The following is an 18,534-nucleotide window of genomic DNA, read 5'->3' on the forward strand; positions in this document are numbered from 1 at the left end:
GTATGTAGTTTCTAAGAATTTGGAAAACACGTCCTATAAACTTCTACTCTACTCTGTAAATGCAATTGTCAACATTGTACATAAAAGACCAATGGGGAATAATTTTAATAACCTTTTATTTGAAATGTATATAGCACAAACATACATAGGTGCATTATTTAGAGATAAGAACTGTCGATGCTGGAGTCAGAGGTAATACTCTGGAGCTGGAGGAAAATGGCAGGCCAGGCAGCATCAGAGCAGCAGGAAAGTTGACGTTTTGGGTCTGGACCCTTTTTCAGCATCTGACCTGAAATGGCAGCTTTCCTGCTCCTTTGATGCTGCCTGGCCTGCTGTGTTCCTCCAGCTCACACTTGTCTCTAGGTGCATTATTTGCCTTGGGTCATTATTAAGAAGATATATCCTTTGCCCATGGCTAGATTTTGAGCCAGACCTCATCAGAGATGACATTGATAACCCAATAAGGAGCTGTACTACAAGGTATAAAACACCCTACAAGATGTTAATGACTACTTGGTTAAAACCAAACCGGTACCACACATGTCTGGCACAGTTCCATGATTTAAGAAAGAATTCAGCATTGCCATTTTTTCTATCACTTTTTTTCCCTGTGAATTGTGGGATTTCAATCAGGAAGACATGCAATGTCTTATCCTTAATTTTTGACTGGGTGTAGTATGAAACCTATTGTGGCACAACATTAATGTTGGATGGTTTCAGTGAGTTCAAGCTCTTTGTATTTTTTCAATTCTACTGTAAATTGGGAAATTCACTTTCAATAAACAGAACAATGACTCCATATCCTCTACACTACATTTTATTTGTAACCTTTTTACATATTTTTACCCTCGCTGACTTTTAGTGTGATATGTTTCCATGTAAATTCCTCACTAAGCTGAGATAGTTATAGCAGCCATTGGAACAGTTTCTGATCCTGTTTTTGGCCAAGGTACTAACATATGCAGGTAATATACTTAAGTGAAATTAGACTCGGGAATTCTCATCTTTTGATTAGAACACATTTCAATCGCGGTCACTGCAGCAAGTGAAAAGTAGTATTAACAATTTCTTATCCAGATGATTTGTCAAATAATGGTGGTGATTTAATGAAACTTAAAACCTCAGTGGTATTTGCTTCAGTTAAACAGAAGCAGGTTTGGTACTCCAGCACTTCTACAAAAATGAAGAAGTTACAACGAAATCAAGAAATAGACCACGTTGAAGTAATTTCAAAATTTAATAGTACCTTTTTCAAAAATAAAAATGGAATTATCAATGCCAATGACAAACTGTTCAAATCTTGTGAATTTTTTATAAATAGTACATCAGCTAATAGTAAATAACATTAAGAACTTTTAATACATAATGGTAGATAAATAGCAGGTATGACTGATTAGTGAATCTTAACAGTTGTTACTGCTAATAACACTAACTACAGAGAATGTGCAAGCGAATGTAACCATGTGTTGGAATAATTACTAGTACCATAACAAGTCATCTCTCCTTACTTAACCTCTTCACATCACTTAAAGAAATGTAGTGTATCAAAATGAGGTATGAATTTGTTTTGATGTCCATATTTGTTGTCTGAAATGAATAGGTTTTTTTTTTCTGCTCCTTTCATCACATGCAGGTATAGGTAAGTACCTAGGCCATCTGTTCAGATGTCCACTTTGCGAAGACTCAGTCTGCTGAAAGAATCTCTGTAAACATAACACATAGGAATTAACCAGTGTGCATTTCCCATGGTTTCTCATTTAGCCCCACAATATTAGAAAACATTTTTCCCTCTTTCCTAAGTACTGTCACTCATGCTGGAGTACATCTCCACTATCTTGTCTAATGTTTGTCAGGCTTCCTGTTCTTAAATTGACATCCATACGTACATATCTCTAGCTCAGTGGGAAGCTGACTGGTTATTGCAATAATTATAAAACCATTTAAGATGAGTTTGGGAATTTAAGTTGGACTCTTGTTACGTGGCTTAATAGCTCATCAGGTGGTAGATTTTATCCACTGTTGATTAGACCTTGCCAACTATGCTTTTCAAAAGCAGCAGCTGTATGATAAATGCAACTGACTTGTTTTGTTCTTCAATTATAAACAAACCTTGGTGAAACCCACTGTAGAACATGATTTTAACTAGATTTATGCAATATAACTAAGTTTTTATAATGCAGTTGAACAATTAACATCTTGCCTTAATGAAATGTTTCCTGCTCCTTTTGAAAGAATTTCTTGGACAGCATTAATAATGCAAATAATGTGTATCACAAAAGTCAATGGTGCCAAACATACTTAATTGCAGCCTTATAAACAAAAGCCCCTTTATTGCTGTTTGATACTATTTTGAACCTACCTATGGCAGCTGATTGGTAGGACAGGTTTGTAAAGCTGTGGAATTTTCCTGCTTATCAAAGGCTGAAGAGCTTCCTTGAGACGGTGATAGTTCCGTTCAAGTTCACGTTGATATTCCTTCTGATCAGGACCTATCAAACTTTTGTTTTTCCGGAGGGCATCCTCACATCTTAATGAAACAAACTGTAATTAGGAAATGTACAACACCCCATCTCCCTGATTAATGAACATGAAATAAGAATGTCTAGCTACCGTACATTGTGACCAAGCCTTTTTAACCATGGTAGCAATTTGAAAATTAAAATTGTGTGCTAATGTCTTTATATTATTCAATATACTTAAGCTAGTTTTTCACCTTTATTGATGCCTGAGGAGGGAGCAATCAGTCAATTCTTATATTTATTTTTTTTTACACCTAACAAGCTTTGAATAGAATCATAGAATCCCCGCAATGTGGAAAGAGGCCATTCAGCCAATAGAGCCTGCACCTACCCTCCAAAGAGCATCCCACTCAGACCTAAACCCCTACCCTATACCCACAACCCACATTTACCGTGGCTGATCCACCTAGCCTACACATGCCTGGACACAACACAATTTAGCATAGCCAATTCACCTCACCTGCATATCTGGACTGTGGGAGGAAACCAAAGCACTGAATGGAAACCTATGCAGACCCAGTGAAAATGTGCAAACTCCACACAGGCAGTCCCCCGAAGCTGGAAATGAACCCTGGTCCCTGGCACTGAGGCAACGGTACTAACCATTGGGCCACCTATTGTACTGTGTGTGGATTTCTTTTTCACGCTTGAGTTTGCACAAAATATTTCAGACTGTCACTATTCTTCAAATTTATTTTGAAAATTGAGGAAATTTTCTTGATCCAATCTTGAAGCAAAATCACCCAAAATTCTGGTCATTAGGATGTTGCTATTTCTGACAGTTTGCCAACAAGTGGCATATTATCTATGTAATAAATTGTTAAAATTATAAAGCCACTTTCACATCAGGAGATACCAATGCATTTTACTGAAATTCCTGTGCCATACAATCTATTCACTTTTTAAAGAAAAACAAATGTGTGACAAGAACCAGTAAAACTTTGAATCCAACCAGGATGGCACTTAACAGTTCTAGATATTTTCATAAACAATCTGTTTGGATATGTCATTATGTACCTCGACATCAGGTGGAACTTGATTCTGGGCCCCCACCCCATAGGTAAGGCTACTACCACTGCACGACGAGGGACCCATGACAATTTTATGCTTGGCCCAACTGCAAGAACAGTCAACGTTCAACAAATTACACTACTTCCAACCAGATGGTTTAAGTAAACGATGTATACACCAAACTGCAGTCCACTGCTCCATGGAGTAGCAGTGTGGAATATGACAGCATGTATAATTTCAAGCATTTGACTTCACAAAGTCAAACAACATTCAGCAAATCTCAGCTCACGTATAACTGATTTATAGTTTCTTGAATCCAGCTGCCCAAAATTTGGCACTAAATAGTTGTCATATAAAATGACCAATGGAGGACTGTCATTGGAACACAGTAAGGCAAATTAATTTTAGAAAAGGTCATGATAAATACATGAATCCTCTCAAAATAAAATGCTTATTTATCCCCACAGCATTCAGTCTGGATTTAACAGACCTATTTTGGGCAATAACATTATGATATGTGGGATTAATCATTGGATGATTATGTAGTAATGCATAGAGACTCTTGGGTACATGAATAATAGTATTAACTTACTATACCATAAAATTATACCTCCATTCCTGAAATTAGATATAACATACATAATTGTAACATCCATTCCAATGCAAGTCACCAGAGCATTACAGTCTGAAAAACATAAACTGGCATAAACAGGTGAGCTGAGATTTGCTGAAAGTTGTTTTGATTGCTAAATTGAATGCTTGAACATAAAAATAAGTATATTATGCTTCCGTTGTACAGGCATTGGAGACAGTCCAGTGGTTTACTAGATATTTACAAAGAATGAGTTGTCTTATGGCAATAGGTTAGACAGGCTGGGCTTATTATCACTGGAGATTAGAAAAGTGAGGGTGCTTTACTGAAATGTGCAACATCCTGACTGATCTTGTCAAGGTGGATGTGAAAAGGATGTGTACACTTTTGTAGATCAGTCCAGAACTAGGGAACACTTTCAAAATTAAGGATCACTCTTTTAGGACAGAGATGAGAATTCCTTCTGAAGGTTGTGCCCTTTTGAAACTTTGCCTCAAGACCACCAAATATTTTTAAGGCAAAGGTGGATAAATGCATGTTAGGCAGGGAATTAAGATGTTATTGGGAATTGACGTGAATGTAGAATTCAAAATCTAAACACATCAGCCATGATCTTATTGAGGTGGAGCAGGCTCAAGAGCCTGAATGGTCTGCTTCTGTTCCTAATTAATATGATTATACAGTAATGAAAAGGAGGTGGTGTATGTCCAGCAGTAGGAAACACCATCTCCTGATGCCTTATCCCTGAAACATTGTAGGTTTTTTTGTTGTAACGTTACATGGTTGAAAGCCACAACTGAATATGGACATTTCTGATGTTGCTAGTCTCTGAATATATCATGCTGTGTAATTAACAAATCAGCAGCAATGGCAAATGCTGCATACTGTGGAAAACAGTTTAAATTTATACCTTTTAGTGAAGTCTTTGAAGCATAGACGTAATTTGTTGTGATGTCGGAAGAGTTTGGGATCATTAGGTATTTCAGACAAAAACACTTGAGCAACTTCTAAAGGTCCCTGTGAGGAGAATAAACCAAAAGTAAAAACCTAACAATTGTTTTACCTTTCATTACCATGAAAGAATGTTTACAGCAGTATGCAGACACAATACTAAGAATTTTACATTACATGCTTGACTACAGAATAAGGGAAATTTTCATGATTCCGGCTGACTAGTTTTGTAAGTTTTCAATTAATTCAAAATGATACTAAAATAAACCCAAACTTTTTGAGGAGTTTTAGTTCAATAATGAATAATTGTACAAGGAGTCAAAAGACTTGAACCTTTGTCCATTTTTGTTTACCGTTTTTGTCAAATATTCTGGCTTGTTACTTTAACTTTCCTGTTTAACCTACACCTTCAGTTCCTTTTATTATTTTATACAATCTATGTTCCTTCCATCAAATTTAAAGGTGATTACATTGTTTGAAAGATTTTCTTGGTGACTAGGTAGATTTTGATGCCAAAATTGTTAAAACCTAGTTGTGATACTTAGCATTGGCAACACTGGTCTAGGCATAGAAGACAGGCATTTCCAGATGCTGGCCCTAATAGCGATTAAATCTGCAAGCCCAAGCAGCAAGTGCACTACAGTATTTGATTTGGAATATGAGCAAGTAACGCTACCGTCAAACCTGTTCACACTCTGAAGTACACACTTGCTGAATGGGAATTAGCAGTAGACATTCTAGCTGACGTTATTCTCCACTCAGAAGCAAGTGGGGTCAATTGCACAACCCTGATTGGTACCTGAGATCAACAACCTAAAACCAAAGTGGAGACTGAGCTCGGGCCTACCTGCACCTTCTGGCTTATATGGTGGTACAATTGTTAAATGACCTATCTTTGAAGTTCAGTCAAACATCCTGAATGTGTTACATTAGTACAGAATTTAAAGAACACTGTCACACAACTCTCATTGACTAAATGTGCCAACAGGTTTCTTTCTGTTAGACTGAATCCATACTTGATTAACTGTTGTTCCCACTGAGCCCTGCAACACCATTTGAAGCATCTTGGGATCAGCTGGATCTTGATGTGTTGCAAAAGCAAGCTCTTGAGTTTTCTTCTGCATATCTTCTATCGCCACTTCAATTGGTGTTAAAATAACCTGTGGATAACAAAACCAGTTTGAGTTTGATCAGCTATAATTTCTAGCTATGGTTTCAAGCATAACTGGCTGTATTTCTCAGTCCACACACATCACTATTAAAACACTGCCTATTATTAATGCCAGCTGAATTCATACATGAGATACAAGCATGGAGGATTACTGTCAGGTTTTATAGCTCTCACCAGGCTGCATATTTACTGAATGTAGCAATTGCAATTGCACAGGTTTGACTAACACCTACCCCACTCAGACAGTGGGAGAAATCAGTAGGGAGGAAAATAAAATGGAAGGAACAGCAGCTCATCATTTGTAGCCTATCCCTAACTGTAGTGGTGCCTTCGTGAACTGCTGCAGTCCACAGGGACTAGGTTGACTTACAGTGCTGTTGGGAAGGGAGTTCCATGATATTGACCCAGCGACAATGAAGGAACAGAGACATGGTTCCAAGTCAGAATAATATGTGGCTTGGAGGGAATTTGCAGGTGTTGGTGCTCCCATGCATCTGCTGACCTTGTCCTTCCAGGTGGTAGATGATGTTGTAGATGGGTTTGGAAGGTGCTCTTGAAGGATTCTGGGTGAGTTTCTCCAGTGCATCATGTAAACTGTGCTTACTGCTGTTTCAATACATTGGTGGTGAACAAACAGAAGGCTAAAAATGTTGGATGGGGTGCCAATTAGGTAAGCTACTTTGACCCGATGGTGTCAGGTTCATTAATAATTTTTAGAGATGAAACCATCCATGCAAGTCGATAGCACTCATTCACATTCCAGACTTGCACCTTGGACAGGCTTTGGAGAGACAGGAGCTGAGTTACTTGCTGCAGAATTCATTGTCTGACCGTTTTTTTAGCCATAGTATTTATATGGCTATTCTAGTTTGGTTTCTGGTCAATGGAAACTCCCAGAATGTTGATAGCAGGGGCTTCAAAGATGATGCTGCCATTGACCGTCAAGGAGAGATAATTAGATCCTTTCGTTTGATATAGTCATTATCTTGAATTTATGTGACATAAATATCACTTGCCACTTATCTGCCCCAAACTGAAATGTAGTCTGTGCCTTACTTCATATGGACACAGACGACTGAAGAATCTGAGGAGTTGCACACAATGCTGAATGGTGTGTAATAATCAGCGAACATTCCCACTTCTCACTGTATAATATGTCGAACCAGCTGAAGATTGTGTAGCCAAGGACAGTACCCTGAGAAACACTTGCAGTTAGCTCCTGAGACTAAGATGACTGACCTTCAACAACCATCTTTGTGTCAGATACAGCTCCAACCAGTGGGTTCATTTGACCATGATTAACCAGGAAAGTAAAGGACTGTATGATTTTTCTTTCAATTTGATACTGTGGCAAAGATTAGCGATAAATCAGAGGATTGGGATAGTTTCAAAGAACAAAATATGATCAAAGGAATAATAAAGAGGGAGAAAATAAACCATGAAACATAACACGAAAACAGACAGTATATAAAAAGGAAAAGAAAGCCACAGTGAACATAGGCAACAAGGCAGGTAAATAATAGGAAACCTGGGAATGGCAGGTGTTGAAAAAATACTTTACATCAGTTTTCAGGAAGGACAACAAACTAACACTGCCCCTCCACAGCCCTGTAGCCCCTTCCCCTGCAACCACAGAAGGTATCCAAGGGCCCAAACACACCTTGCAGGTGAAGCGGCACTTTACCTGTACTTCACTCAATCTAGTCTACTGCGATTGCTGTTCACAATGTTGTCTCCTCAGCATTGGGGATACGAAGCATAGACTGAGTGACCACTTCACAGAACACCTACGTTCTGTCCACAGAAAAGACCCTGAGCTTCCAGCTGCCTGCTACTTTAACACACCACCTTAGAACATAGAACATAGAACATTACAGCGCAGTACAGGCCCTTCGGCCCTTGATGTTGCGCTGACCTGTGAAACCAATCTGAAGCCCATCTAACCTAAACTATTCCATTATCATCCATATGTTTATCCAATGACCATTTAAATGCCCTTAAAGTGGGCGAGTCTACTATTTTTGCAGGCAGGGCATTCCACGCCCTTACTACTCTCTGAGTAAAGAACCTACCTCTGACGTCTGTCCTATATCTATCACCCCTCAATTTAAAGCTATGTCCCCTTGTGCTAGCCATCACCATCCGAGGAAAAAGGCTCCCACTGTCCACCCTATCTAATCCTCTGATCATCTTGTATGTCTCTATCAAGTCACCTCTTAACCTTCTTCTCTCTAACGAAAACAGCCTCAAGACCCTCAGCCTTTCCTCATAAGACCTTCCCTCCATACCAGGCAACATCCTGGTAAATCTCCTCTGCACCCTTTCCAATGCTTCCACATCCTTCCTATAATGCGGTGACCAGAACTGTACGCAATACTCCAAGTGCGCCGCACCAGAGTTTTGTACAGCTGCAACATGACCTCATGGCTCCGAAACTCAATCCCTCTACCAATAAAACCTAACATACTGTACGCCTTCTTAACAACGCTATCAACCTGGGTGGCAACTTTCAGTGATCTATGCACATGGACACCGAGATCTTTCTGCTCATCCACACTACCAAGAATCTTACCATTAGCCCAGTACTCTGTATTCCTGTTACTCCTTCCAAAGTGAATCACCTCACACTTTTCCGCATTAAACTCCATTTGCCACCTCTCAGCCCAGCTCTGCAGCTTATCTATGTCCCTCTGTAACCTGCAACATCCTTCCGCACTATCCACAACTCCACCAACTTTGGTGTCATCCGCAAATTTACTAACCCATCCTTCTACGCCCTCATCCAGGTCATTTATAAAAATAACAAACAGCAGTGGCCCCAAAACAGACCCTTGAGGTACACCACTAGTAACTGAACTCCAGGATGAACATTTCCCATCAACCACCACCCTCTGTCTTCTTACAGCCAGCCAATTTCTGATCCAAACCGCTAAATCACCCTCAATCCCATGCCTCTGTATTTTCTGCAATAGCCTACCATGGGGAACCTTATCAAACGCTTTACTGAAATCCAAATACACCACATCAACCGCTTTACCCTCATCCACCTGTTTGGTCACCTTCTCGAAGAACTCAATAAGGTTTGTGAGGCACGACCTACCCTTCACAAAACCATGTTGACTATCCCTAATCAAATTATTCCTTTCTAGATGATTATAAATCCGATCTCTTATAATCCTTTCCAACACTTTACCCACAACCGAACTAAGGCTCACTGGTCTATAATTACCAGGGTTGTCTCTACTCCCCTTCTTGAACAAGGGGACAACATTTGCTAGTCTCCAGTCTTCTGGCACTATTCCTCAAGACAATGACGACATAAAGATCAAAGCCAAAGGCTCTGCAATCTCCTCTCTAGCTTCCCAGAGAATCCTAGGATAAATCCCATCCGGCCCAGGGGACTTATCTATTTTCACACCTTCCAGAATTGCTAACACCTCCTCCTTATGAACCTCAATCCCGTCTAGTCTAATAGACTGTATCTCAGTATTCTCCTCGACTACATTGTCTTTTTCCTGTGTGAATACTGACGAAAAATATTCATTTAGCACCTCTCCTATCTCTTCGGACTCCAAGCACAACTTCCCACTACTGTCCTTGACCGGCCCCAATCTTACTCTAGTCATTCTTTTATTCCTGACATACCTATAGAAAGCTTTAGGGTTTTCCTTGATCCTACCTGCTAAAGACTTCTCATGTCCCCTCCTGGCTCTTCTTAGCTCTCTCTTTAGGTCCTTCCTGGCTAACTTGTAACTCTCAAGCGCCCTAACTGAGCCTTCACGCCTCATCTCTACATAAGCCTCCTTCTTCCTCTTGACAAGAGATTCAACTTGTTTAGTAAACCACGGTTCCCTCGCTCAACCACTTCCTCCCTGCCTGACAGGTACATACTTCTCACGGACACGCAGTAGCTGTTCCTTGAACAAGCTCCACATTTCAATTGTGCGCAGCCCTTGCAGTTTCCTTCTCCATCCTATGCATCCTAAATCTTGTCTCATCGCCTCATAATTGCCTTTCCCCCAGCTATAACTCTTGCCCTGCGTTATATACCGATCCCTTTCCATCGCTAAAGTAAACGTAACCGAATTGTGGTCACTATCACCAAAGTGCTCACCTACCTCCAAATCTAACACCTGGCCTGGTTCATTACCCAGTACCAAATCCAATGTGGCCTCGCCTCTTGTTGGCCTATCTACATACTGTGTCAGGAAACCCTCCTGCACACATTGGACAAAAACTGACCCATGTGAAGTACTCGAACTATAGCGTTTCCAGTCAATATTTGGAAAGTTAAAGTCCCCCATAACAACTACCCTGTTACTTTCTCTCCTATCCAGAATCATCTTTGCAATCTTTTCCTCTACATCTCTGGAACTTTTCGGAGGCCTATAGAAAACTCCCAACAGGGTGACCTCTCCTTTCCTGGTTCTAACCTCAGCCCATACTACCTCAGTAGACGAGTTGTCATCAAATGTCCTTTCTGCCACCGTAATACTGTCCTTGACTAACAATGCCACACCTCCCTCTCTTTTACCACCTTCCCTGATCTTACTGAAACATCTAAACCCCGGAACCTGCAACAACCATTCCTGTCCCTGCTCTATCCATGTCTCCGAAATGGCCACAACATCGAAGTCCCAGGTACCAACCCATGCTGCAAGTTCACCCACCTTATTCCGGATGCTCCTGGCATTGAAGTAGACACACTTCAAACCACCTTCCTGCCTGCCGGTACACTCCTGCGACCTTGAAACCTTATTTATGACCTCACTACTCTCAACCTCCTGTACACTGGAGCTACCTTGTTCCCTGGCCAACATCTCTAGCGAAGCTCAGTGCAAGCTGGAAGAACAGCACCTCATTTTCTGCTTGGGAACTCTACAGTCTTCTGGATTCAATACCAAGTTCAACAATAATAGGACTTGAGGCATGTTGTCCCATGTCCTTACCCCAACCCCACACACCAGGCTTTGTTATCACATGATCTGCCATTGCACACAACCCGTGGTTAGCCACAAATAGTCTCCATTAGCAGCTATTCATTCTCCCAGGCTGACCATTATCCACTTCTTTGTCTGTCCAACCATTCTACTCTCTCTTTGGGCTCTTTCTCCACCTATCGTTTATACCTTAAACCCCTCCCCTCAACCTATCTTCTGCATAAAATAAACATTTTCTAGCTGCCATCAGTTCTGAAGTAGGGTCCCTGGATCCAAAACGTTAACTCTGAATAGTAAGACCCTAGTGGATATAACTGATCAGAGGGACCTGGTCTCCATATACATAGATTCTTGAAAGCAACAGGACAGGCAGTTAAGATGATTAAGAAGGCATATGGGATACTCACCTGTATTAACCAAGACATTGAATACAAGAGTAGGGAGGTTATGTTGGAGCTATATCAGACATTAGTTGGGCCACATTCAAAGTAGTGTGTGCAATTCTGGTCACCACACTATAGGAAGGATGTGATAGCACCGGAGAGAATGCAGAAGAGATTCACTGGGATGTTCACTAGGAATACAGCGTTTCAGCCTTGAAGAGACACTAGCTAGGCTAGGTTTGATTTCTTTAGAGCAGCGAATGCTAAGTGGGGCCCTGATTCAGGTATATAAAATTATGAGGGGTAGAGACAGGGTAGAAAGGAAGAAATGTTTTCCCCTTAGTGGAGAGATCAATGGATGTAAGATGTTTTGGAGGCAGGTGTTTTGCAAATGATATAGGAACAATTTTTACACTTAGAGAGTCGTGGGTATTTGGAGCTGACTGCCCAGAAGAAACCATCACAACGTTTAAGAAGTATTTAGACAATCAGCATATCAGGCTTTGGCCAAATGCTGGAAAATGGGACTAGCGTCCTTGATGGCCAATATGGCCAATGGGTTGAAGAGCCTCCTGCTGTACTGCGAAATTCTGATTCTAAGCCTCTTGGATGTAATTTGTTCAGAATGCATGGAGGAAAAGAAGATTACTTTTGAGAAAAAAGGAACATTCTCACTTCTGACAAAATGTTTTTGACACAGTAAAACATTTAAAATAGTAAAAATACTGGACTTTTAGTGGAAACACCTAACAATATGAATGGATTTCAATATTCTATTAGTTACTGATGAGTCAAAACAGATTGTAAACTCCATCTGTATAAAAGTATTAACCAGATCCTCCCTTTGTACGACACCTATCTCAGGATCCATACAAGAATAAAATTATGAAAATGAGGGTGCTGCAGTTTCTCATTATATATGATTGCCACTCCCTGGTAAAGGGAGTCATATGATGTTATAGCTGAAAACGTTAACGTTCCTGTCATTAACATTTACAACAAAATAAAATTTACAACTTTCTATTTTTATCAACTTTGAATTCCATCAAAATGTACAGTTTATGGCGAAACATTGATTCACTTCCTCACCTCTTCTTTTTGGGTGACATTGATTCTGGTTTTAATGTAGGGGAACGTGTGAGAGACGGTCAAGATAGTCTTGCGTTTGAATTGTTCATGAAGGTCACCATGAGCTCGGCCATCTAGTGTGAATGGTGTGCAATACATGAAACGTCTCAGGTTATAATTTTTGTCAAAATACGTAATCCTGTCCTTCATTTCGTAGGTGTCAAAATATGGTTCCACATATGTTATCTGGATGTAGGCCTGTAAAATGTTTTTAAAACAGATAAATGTCACACACGGCTCACAGGAAATCTATTTCACTTACATCACTGTCCTACACTGACTCTCGATAGGTGTCTTGGATTTCCTCATTATCTGTATCATTACAGCGTTGTGAAGGATTCTGGAAAGCACAGAGTGCCACTTCCAGCATTATCCACCTCATGTTCACTTGCTGATTCAGCTGGGCTTCTGCTCTAGTGATCATTTTACTGCTTTGTTGAAATGGTCCCATCCCCAATATTTTCAATCTGCAGGAACAGTTCCTTGAATCCAGCAACCTGTCCCTCTGCCGGAATATTTGCTATTTCCTCCTGCTTTTGTTTCCACTTTCCTCAGATCCCAAATTTCGCTGCATTTAGTAGGATGTGGTACTACATTTCCACTGTTGTTTGAATCCACTGGAGTCTGGGCTAAAATGTAAATAGGTTCAGTGGAAAACTGTAGCAACTGACATATTTCACCTTCAAAGCTTTAATCTTCATTTTGTATTATTTACTTATGAGTACTAGAATTGACGTCAATGAGAGAAAACTGTCCATGATGGTTATAATACAATATTGACATTAACTAGAGTATTATGACTAACGTTCAACTCTGGCCTGCGAAGGTAAAAAACTCAGATTTAATGCAAAGTTTTTGAGTAGACATTCATTAAGAATCAGTATCAACTATAATGCCATGCACGGCCAAATAACGTCGCAGTTTGAGGTACAAGACTTGACTAACTAAGCCCAATAAGTAACAACATGTTTGGGAGATGATGGGCAGAAAAGCGATTAGCAGCTATTACTATAACATATTCTTCACCTTATTAGGATCCAATTTGCACTTGTCCACTGGATTGGAATCTTTGATAACTTCCACAACATCCTCACCAAAGCGTTCACCATAAAACGCCTAATACAATACAAAATGCATCTATTAGATAACACTGATAAGTGATACTGTATCCTATTTGAAGTGTTTGAAAACTCATATCTATGATGAAATCCACTGTAAAATGACACGTGCAGCAATTATGACAGTGACTTAGTTACAATATGTAAGTCAGTAACTTTGTTACATTATGTTCCAATTGAATCAAATGCTCCATTGTTGAACTAGTTACAAAGATAGTCTATAGCACATATATTTGGTTTAAAAGATACACTTTACGTTTGCCCACAGCTTCAGGAATTAGGTAAAGCAGACTGTCCCTTTGTACTTTACTAGATCAATATACTGTTTTGCAGAAAGTATGCTTCAGGATGTCATTTTTCATAATTTGTTTACATTCAAAAATATTTTACCTACTTTACGTTTAGAAATAAAGAAAATAGGAGCAGGAGTAGGCCATTCAGCCCTTTGAGTCCTGCTCTGCCATTCAATATGATCATGGCTGATCATCAAACTCAGTATCCTGTTCCCACTTTCTTCCCTTACCCTTTAATCACGCTAGCCCTAAGAAATATATTTAACTGCTTATTGAAAACAGTCTGTGTTTCAGCTTCAACTGCTTTCTGTAGTAGAGAATTTGACAGGCTCAACACTCTATGGGCGAAGAAATTTCTTCTCATCTGTTCATGTTTTATGGCTTACTTTGAAACTTTTCTCGCACTTCTTTACTCACTTAAACAGCAGGTACCCACCCTGTTTTTGGATTTTAAATGTCTGACTCCTCACATGACTGTTACCTCTCAGCTCTGAAAAGTCCTGTTGGATGAATACGTCTGGCTCTGAGGATACTGATTTCCTTGCCTTCAATAATTTCCAGCCAGATGTTGTCCATTGTTGTACTGTGATCTTTTCCGGGACATTCTCATTTACAAATGTATCCCACTAGGAAATCTCAGTGCTCCCCAACAATAGGTCAAGCTGATCCCCCAAAGAAAACATGGAATTCCTTCCTGACTTTTCATTGCTGTACTCTGCCCTCTACTGCTTTTGCCCAGCAGTCTGCTCTGTCCCCTGATTCATCTCCTGTACTATTAGGCTGTTTTACTTCAAACTCCCAAAGAATTCAAAATGCTTCCGGCACAAGCTGATCTTCTTTCAGGAACCTGTCTGCTGTTCTCTACATTCTTATTATCCCCAGAAACAAACCCACACCTATCTAAACTTGCTGTGCAACTGCTTCCTCTGGGCTGTAACCCACCGACATCCTTCAGTTTTCTTCACAATCCTGTTTCCTATGCTCACCTACTATACTCTTCCTTTTCCTATCTCCCAGTCCTATTGTTTTCCTTTATCTCTACCCCCAAACTACTAATTCAATCTATCATCCCATTCTCTGGCATCTGAATCTTCTCTATATTCTGTTCCCTGCTTCTAATATTGTTCTATCTGCCTCTCTTTATCCTGCTCTAGTTCAACCCCTTCCTGCTTTCCTACCCCATCAGGACATTTCACTTCAGTCTGATGCTGTCACACACCCATCTATCTAGTGCAAATCAATGATCTCCCAACCTCTAACCTTGCTTAACCTGGAGGTTCCAACTTGGCCTATACAATACCATACTTGACCGCATAGAATATTTCTTAAAATTAAACAACAAACTTGCTGACAATTCATTGAAAAGTGCTTTTGGAAAATAGATCATTCATAAAGTCGCATCATTGTTAGCTCACTTCAAGTCGATGAGAGATTTCAGCCAGTTTTGTTATCGCTGGCTCTTTGTAAACAAACTCTTGTTCATCCAGGTCACCAAACTTGGATCCGTAAAAGCCAACGCGGAAATAGGTACCAAACATCCTCTTTCCATCCTACAAAAGGGAATTTTTATGGTTATCTTGTGACTAATCACACACAATCCCATTGAAGCAAAGATTCTACTTTTATTTCTCTAATATATGAAGCACTAAAAGTCCATTCTGTTCATCTTTTCTATTCCCTTCATGGCCTACTATATTATACCCTTTCATTTAAACTAGAGAAAGTGTAAAAACGAATATATTCCCAAAAGCATCAAATTAAATGGAATCCTGCGATCGCTGTTATTTACCCTCACCTCTGGAGTAAGTTACAATTCACATTCAACATGTCAAACTCTTTAATCGTATATTATGTTTTAACCTTAACAGTCAGTTTATTTCTGTACAATCTCCCTTTAAAGGTATTTTTCTTCCCTCCAGCCCAACAAACCTTGACAGAGTGGATGTGGTAAACTAAGGGGTCTATGTCGATGTCATTCTTGAGATAGCTACTGAAAAACATGTGAGCCAAGAAAATATGAAAACAGGAATGAGAAATGCACAATATGTTTTGCCCACACTTGCCACTTGCCAGAGCATTTGCAATAAAAATGTAACATCAAATGTACTGTTTTCTTCCAAAAAATTATGAAAATTGCTTTCCATACTTCCTTTCCCCAAAATAATAGGCCCTCGCTCTTGTTGGGAACTGCTTTGCCTCAACTTAGTATCTCTGAGACACCATAGTGGCACAATGGAAAACCATATTTATATTCTGACTTCCTGCACTTTGCTGGTATCAATTATTTGCATGTCCATGCTTTCCTACTAGTGATTACTGTTAAGACATTTTATTTTAAATCATTACTAGTCAAATTGAATTCTTTCAATACTAAGTGAATACTGTTCATTATGCAGCATTAAGGAAATGATATGCAATGTCACACTTTTAACATGCCTTCAGCCATTCTAAAGGCACTGACCCAACACTGGCATTTAGTTTCATGAGGCCCAGGTACTTTATCTTGTCCTACAACCTGCACACTGTGTCTGCAGCATCTTGGGTTGTGGGTATCTGCACACACTACATTGTTCAGGCTGCTTTGTTCTGATCTATAAGTAAAACTTTTCAAACTCTTAGAGTCAAGGGGTCATACGGCACAGAAACAGGCCCTTCGGTCCAAATCATTTGCGCCAACCAGACATCCCAATCTGACCCAGCCCCATTTGCCAGCATTTGGCCCATATCCCTTTAAATCATTCCTGATCATTTACCCATCCAGATGCCTTTTAAATGCTGTAATTGTACCCGACTCCACCACTTTCTCTGGCAGCTCATTCCACACATTCACCACTCTCGACGTGAAAAAGTTACTGTTCAGGTCCTTTTTAAATGTTTCCCTTCTCACCTTAAACCTATGCCCTCTAATTTTGGACTCCTCCACCCTAGGAAAAGGACCTTGGCGATTCACCCTATGCATGGCCCTCATGATTTTATAAACTTTTATAAGGTCACCCCTCAGTCTCTGACACTCTGGGGAAAAAAGCCCCAGCCTATTTGGCCTCTCCCAATAGTTCAAACCCTCCAGTCCCGGCAATATCCTTGTAAGTCTTTGCTGCATCCTCTCAAGTTTAATAACACCCTTCCTATAGAAGGGCAACCAGAACTGTACGCAGTATTTCAAAAGTGGCCTGACCAAAGTCATGTACGGCTGCAACATGACATCCCAAAGTCCTACACCCAACACTATGATCAATGAAGGCAAGCATGCCAAACACCTTCTTCACCACCTTGTCTACCTACAACTCCACGTTCAAGGAACTATGCACCTGCACCCCTAGGTCTCTTTGTTCAGTGAGACTCCCCAGGATCCTACCATTAACTGTATAAGTTCTGCCCTGGTTTACCTTACCAAAATGCAACACACATTTATCTAAATTAAACTCCATCTGCCCATTGGCCTATCTGATCAAGGTCCTATTGTACTCTTCTTCACTGTCCATGACACTACCTATTTGGTGTCATCTGCAAACTTACTAACAATACCTCCTCTATTCACATCCAAATCATTTAAATAAATGACAAAAAGCAATGAACCCAGCACTGATCCTTGCAGCACACCACTGGTCACAGGCCTCTAGTCCAAAAACAACCCTCCACCATCACCCTCTGTCTCCTACCTTCAAGCCAATTTTGTATCCAATTGGCTAGCTCCCCTGGATTCCACGTGACCTACCCTTACTAAGCAGTGTATCAAGTGGAACCCTGTTCTACTTCTACTGAAGTCCATATAGAGAACGTCTACCACTCTACCTTCATCAATGTTCTTTGTCATCTCTTCAAAAAACTCAAGTTAGTGAGACACGATTTGCCATGCACAAAGCCATGCTGACTATCCATAATCAGTCCTTGCCTTTCCAAATGCATGCAAATCTTGTCCCGCAGAATTCCTTCCAACAATGTAACCACCACTGATATAAGGCACACTGGTCTATAGTTCCCTGGCTCTTATATACTGCAGCACTCCTTTATTTACATTTGTAAAGGGCAGGCTCTAAACCACAGCTCTTCAGCGTCGCATTTAAAACTTCTCTCTTTCCATATGCTCATCCTGGACTGGTCTCTTCTCTTGTACTGATGTCAGAGGTACATTACCATCATTTACTTATATATCAATGTATCACATTAGGTACTATCCAGTCAGAGATAGTAGGAACTGCAGATGCTGGAGAATCCGAGACAACAAGGTGCAGGGCTGGATGAACACAGCAGGCCAAGCAGCATCATAGGAGCAGAGAGGCTGACGTTTCGGGCCTAGACCCTTCATCAGAAAAGGGGGAGGGGAAGGGGGTTTTGAAATAAATAGGGAGAGAGTGGGAGGCGGATAGAAGAGGGATAGAGGAGAGGATAGGTGGAGAGGAAACAAACAGGTCGAAGAGGCGGGGATGG

The 18,534-nt window shown here is 40.3% G+C and overlaps 1 protein-coding gene across 9 annotated transcripts in view; it reads right to left on the reverse strand.

Annotated features, from left to right (window-relative positions):
• Positions 1-99: 99 nt before the first annotated feature.
• Positions 100-18,534, reverse strand: part of dock7 (dedicator of cytokinesis 7) — a 171,199-nt gene continuing 152,764 nt past the window's right edge. For 7 of the 9 annotated variants that reach the window (XM_048601895.1, XM_048601893.1, XM_048601896.1 and 4 more), the window contains 7 exons: positions 15,522-15,656; positions 13,722-13,811; positions 12,657-12,893; positions 6,090-6,233; positions 5,033-5,139; positions 2,360-2,527; positions 100-1,703 (listed from right to left, as the gene is read on the reverse strand). In XM_048601895.1, the coding sequence (XP_048457852.1) occupies positions 1,661-1,703; positions 2,360-2,527; positions 5,033-5,139; positions 6,090-6,233; positions 12,657-12,893; positions 13,722-13,811; positions 15,522-15,656 (924 nt within the window). In that variant the 3' untranslated portion in view covers positions 100-1,660. The remainder of the gene's footprint in view (positions 1,704-2,359; positions 2,528-5,032; positions 5,140-6,089; positions 6,234-12,656; positions 12,894-13,721; positions 13,812-15,521; positions 15,657-18,534) is intronic. The other 2 variants (XM_048601894.1, XM_048601891.1) reach the window with 1 other exon arrangement.

Source organism: Rhincodon typus, chromosome 10 (assembly GCF_021869965.1).
Source record: "Rhincodon typus isolate 14 chromosome 10, sRhiTyp1.1, whole genome shotgun sequence".
Classification (NCBI taxonomy): domain Eukaryota; kingdom Metazoa; phylum Chordata; class Chondrichthyes; order Orectolobiformes; family Rhincodontidae; genus Rhincodon; species Rhincodon typus.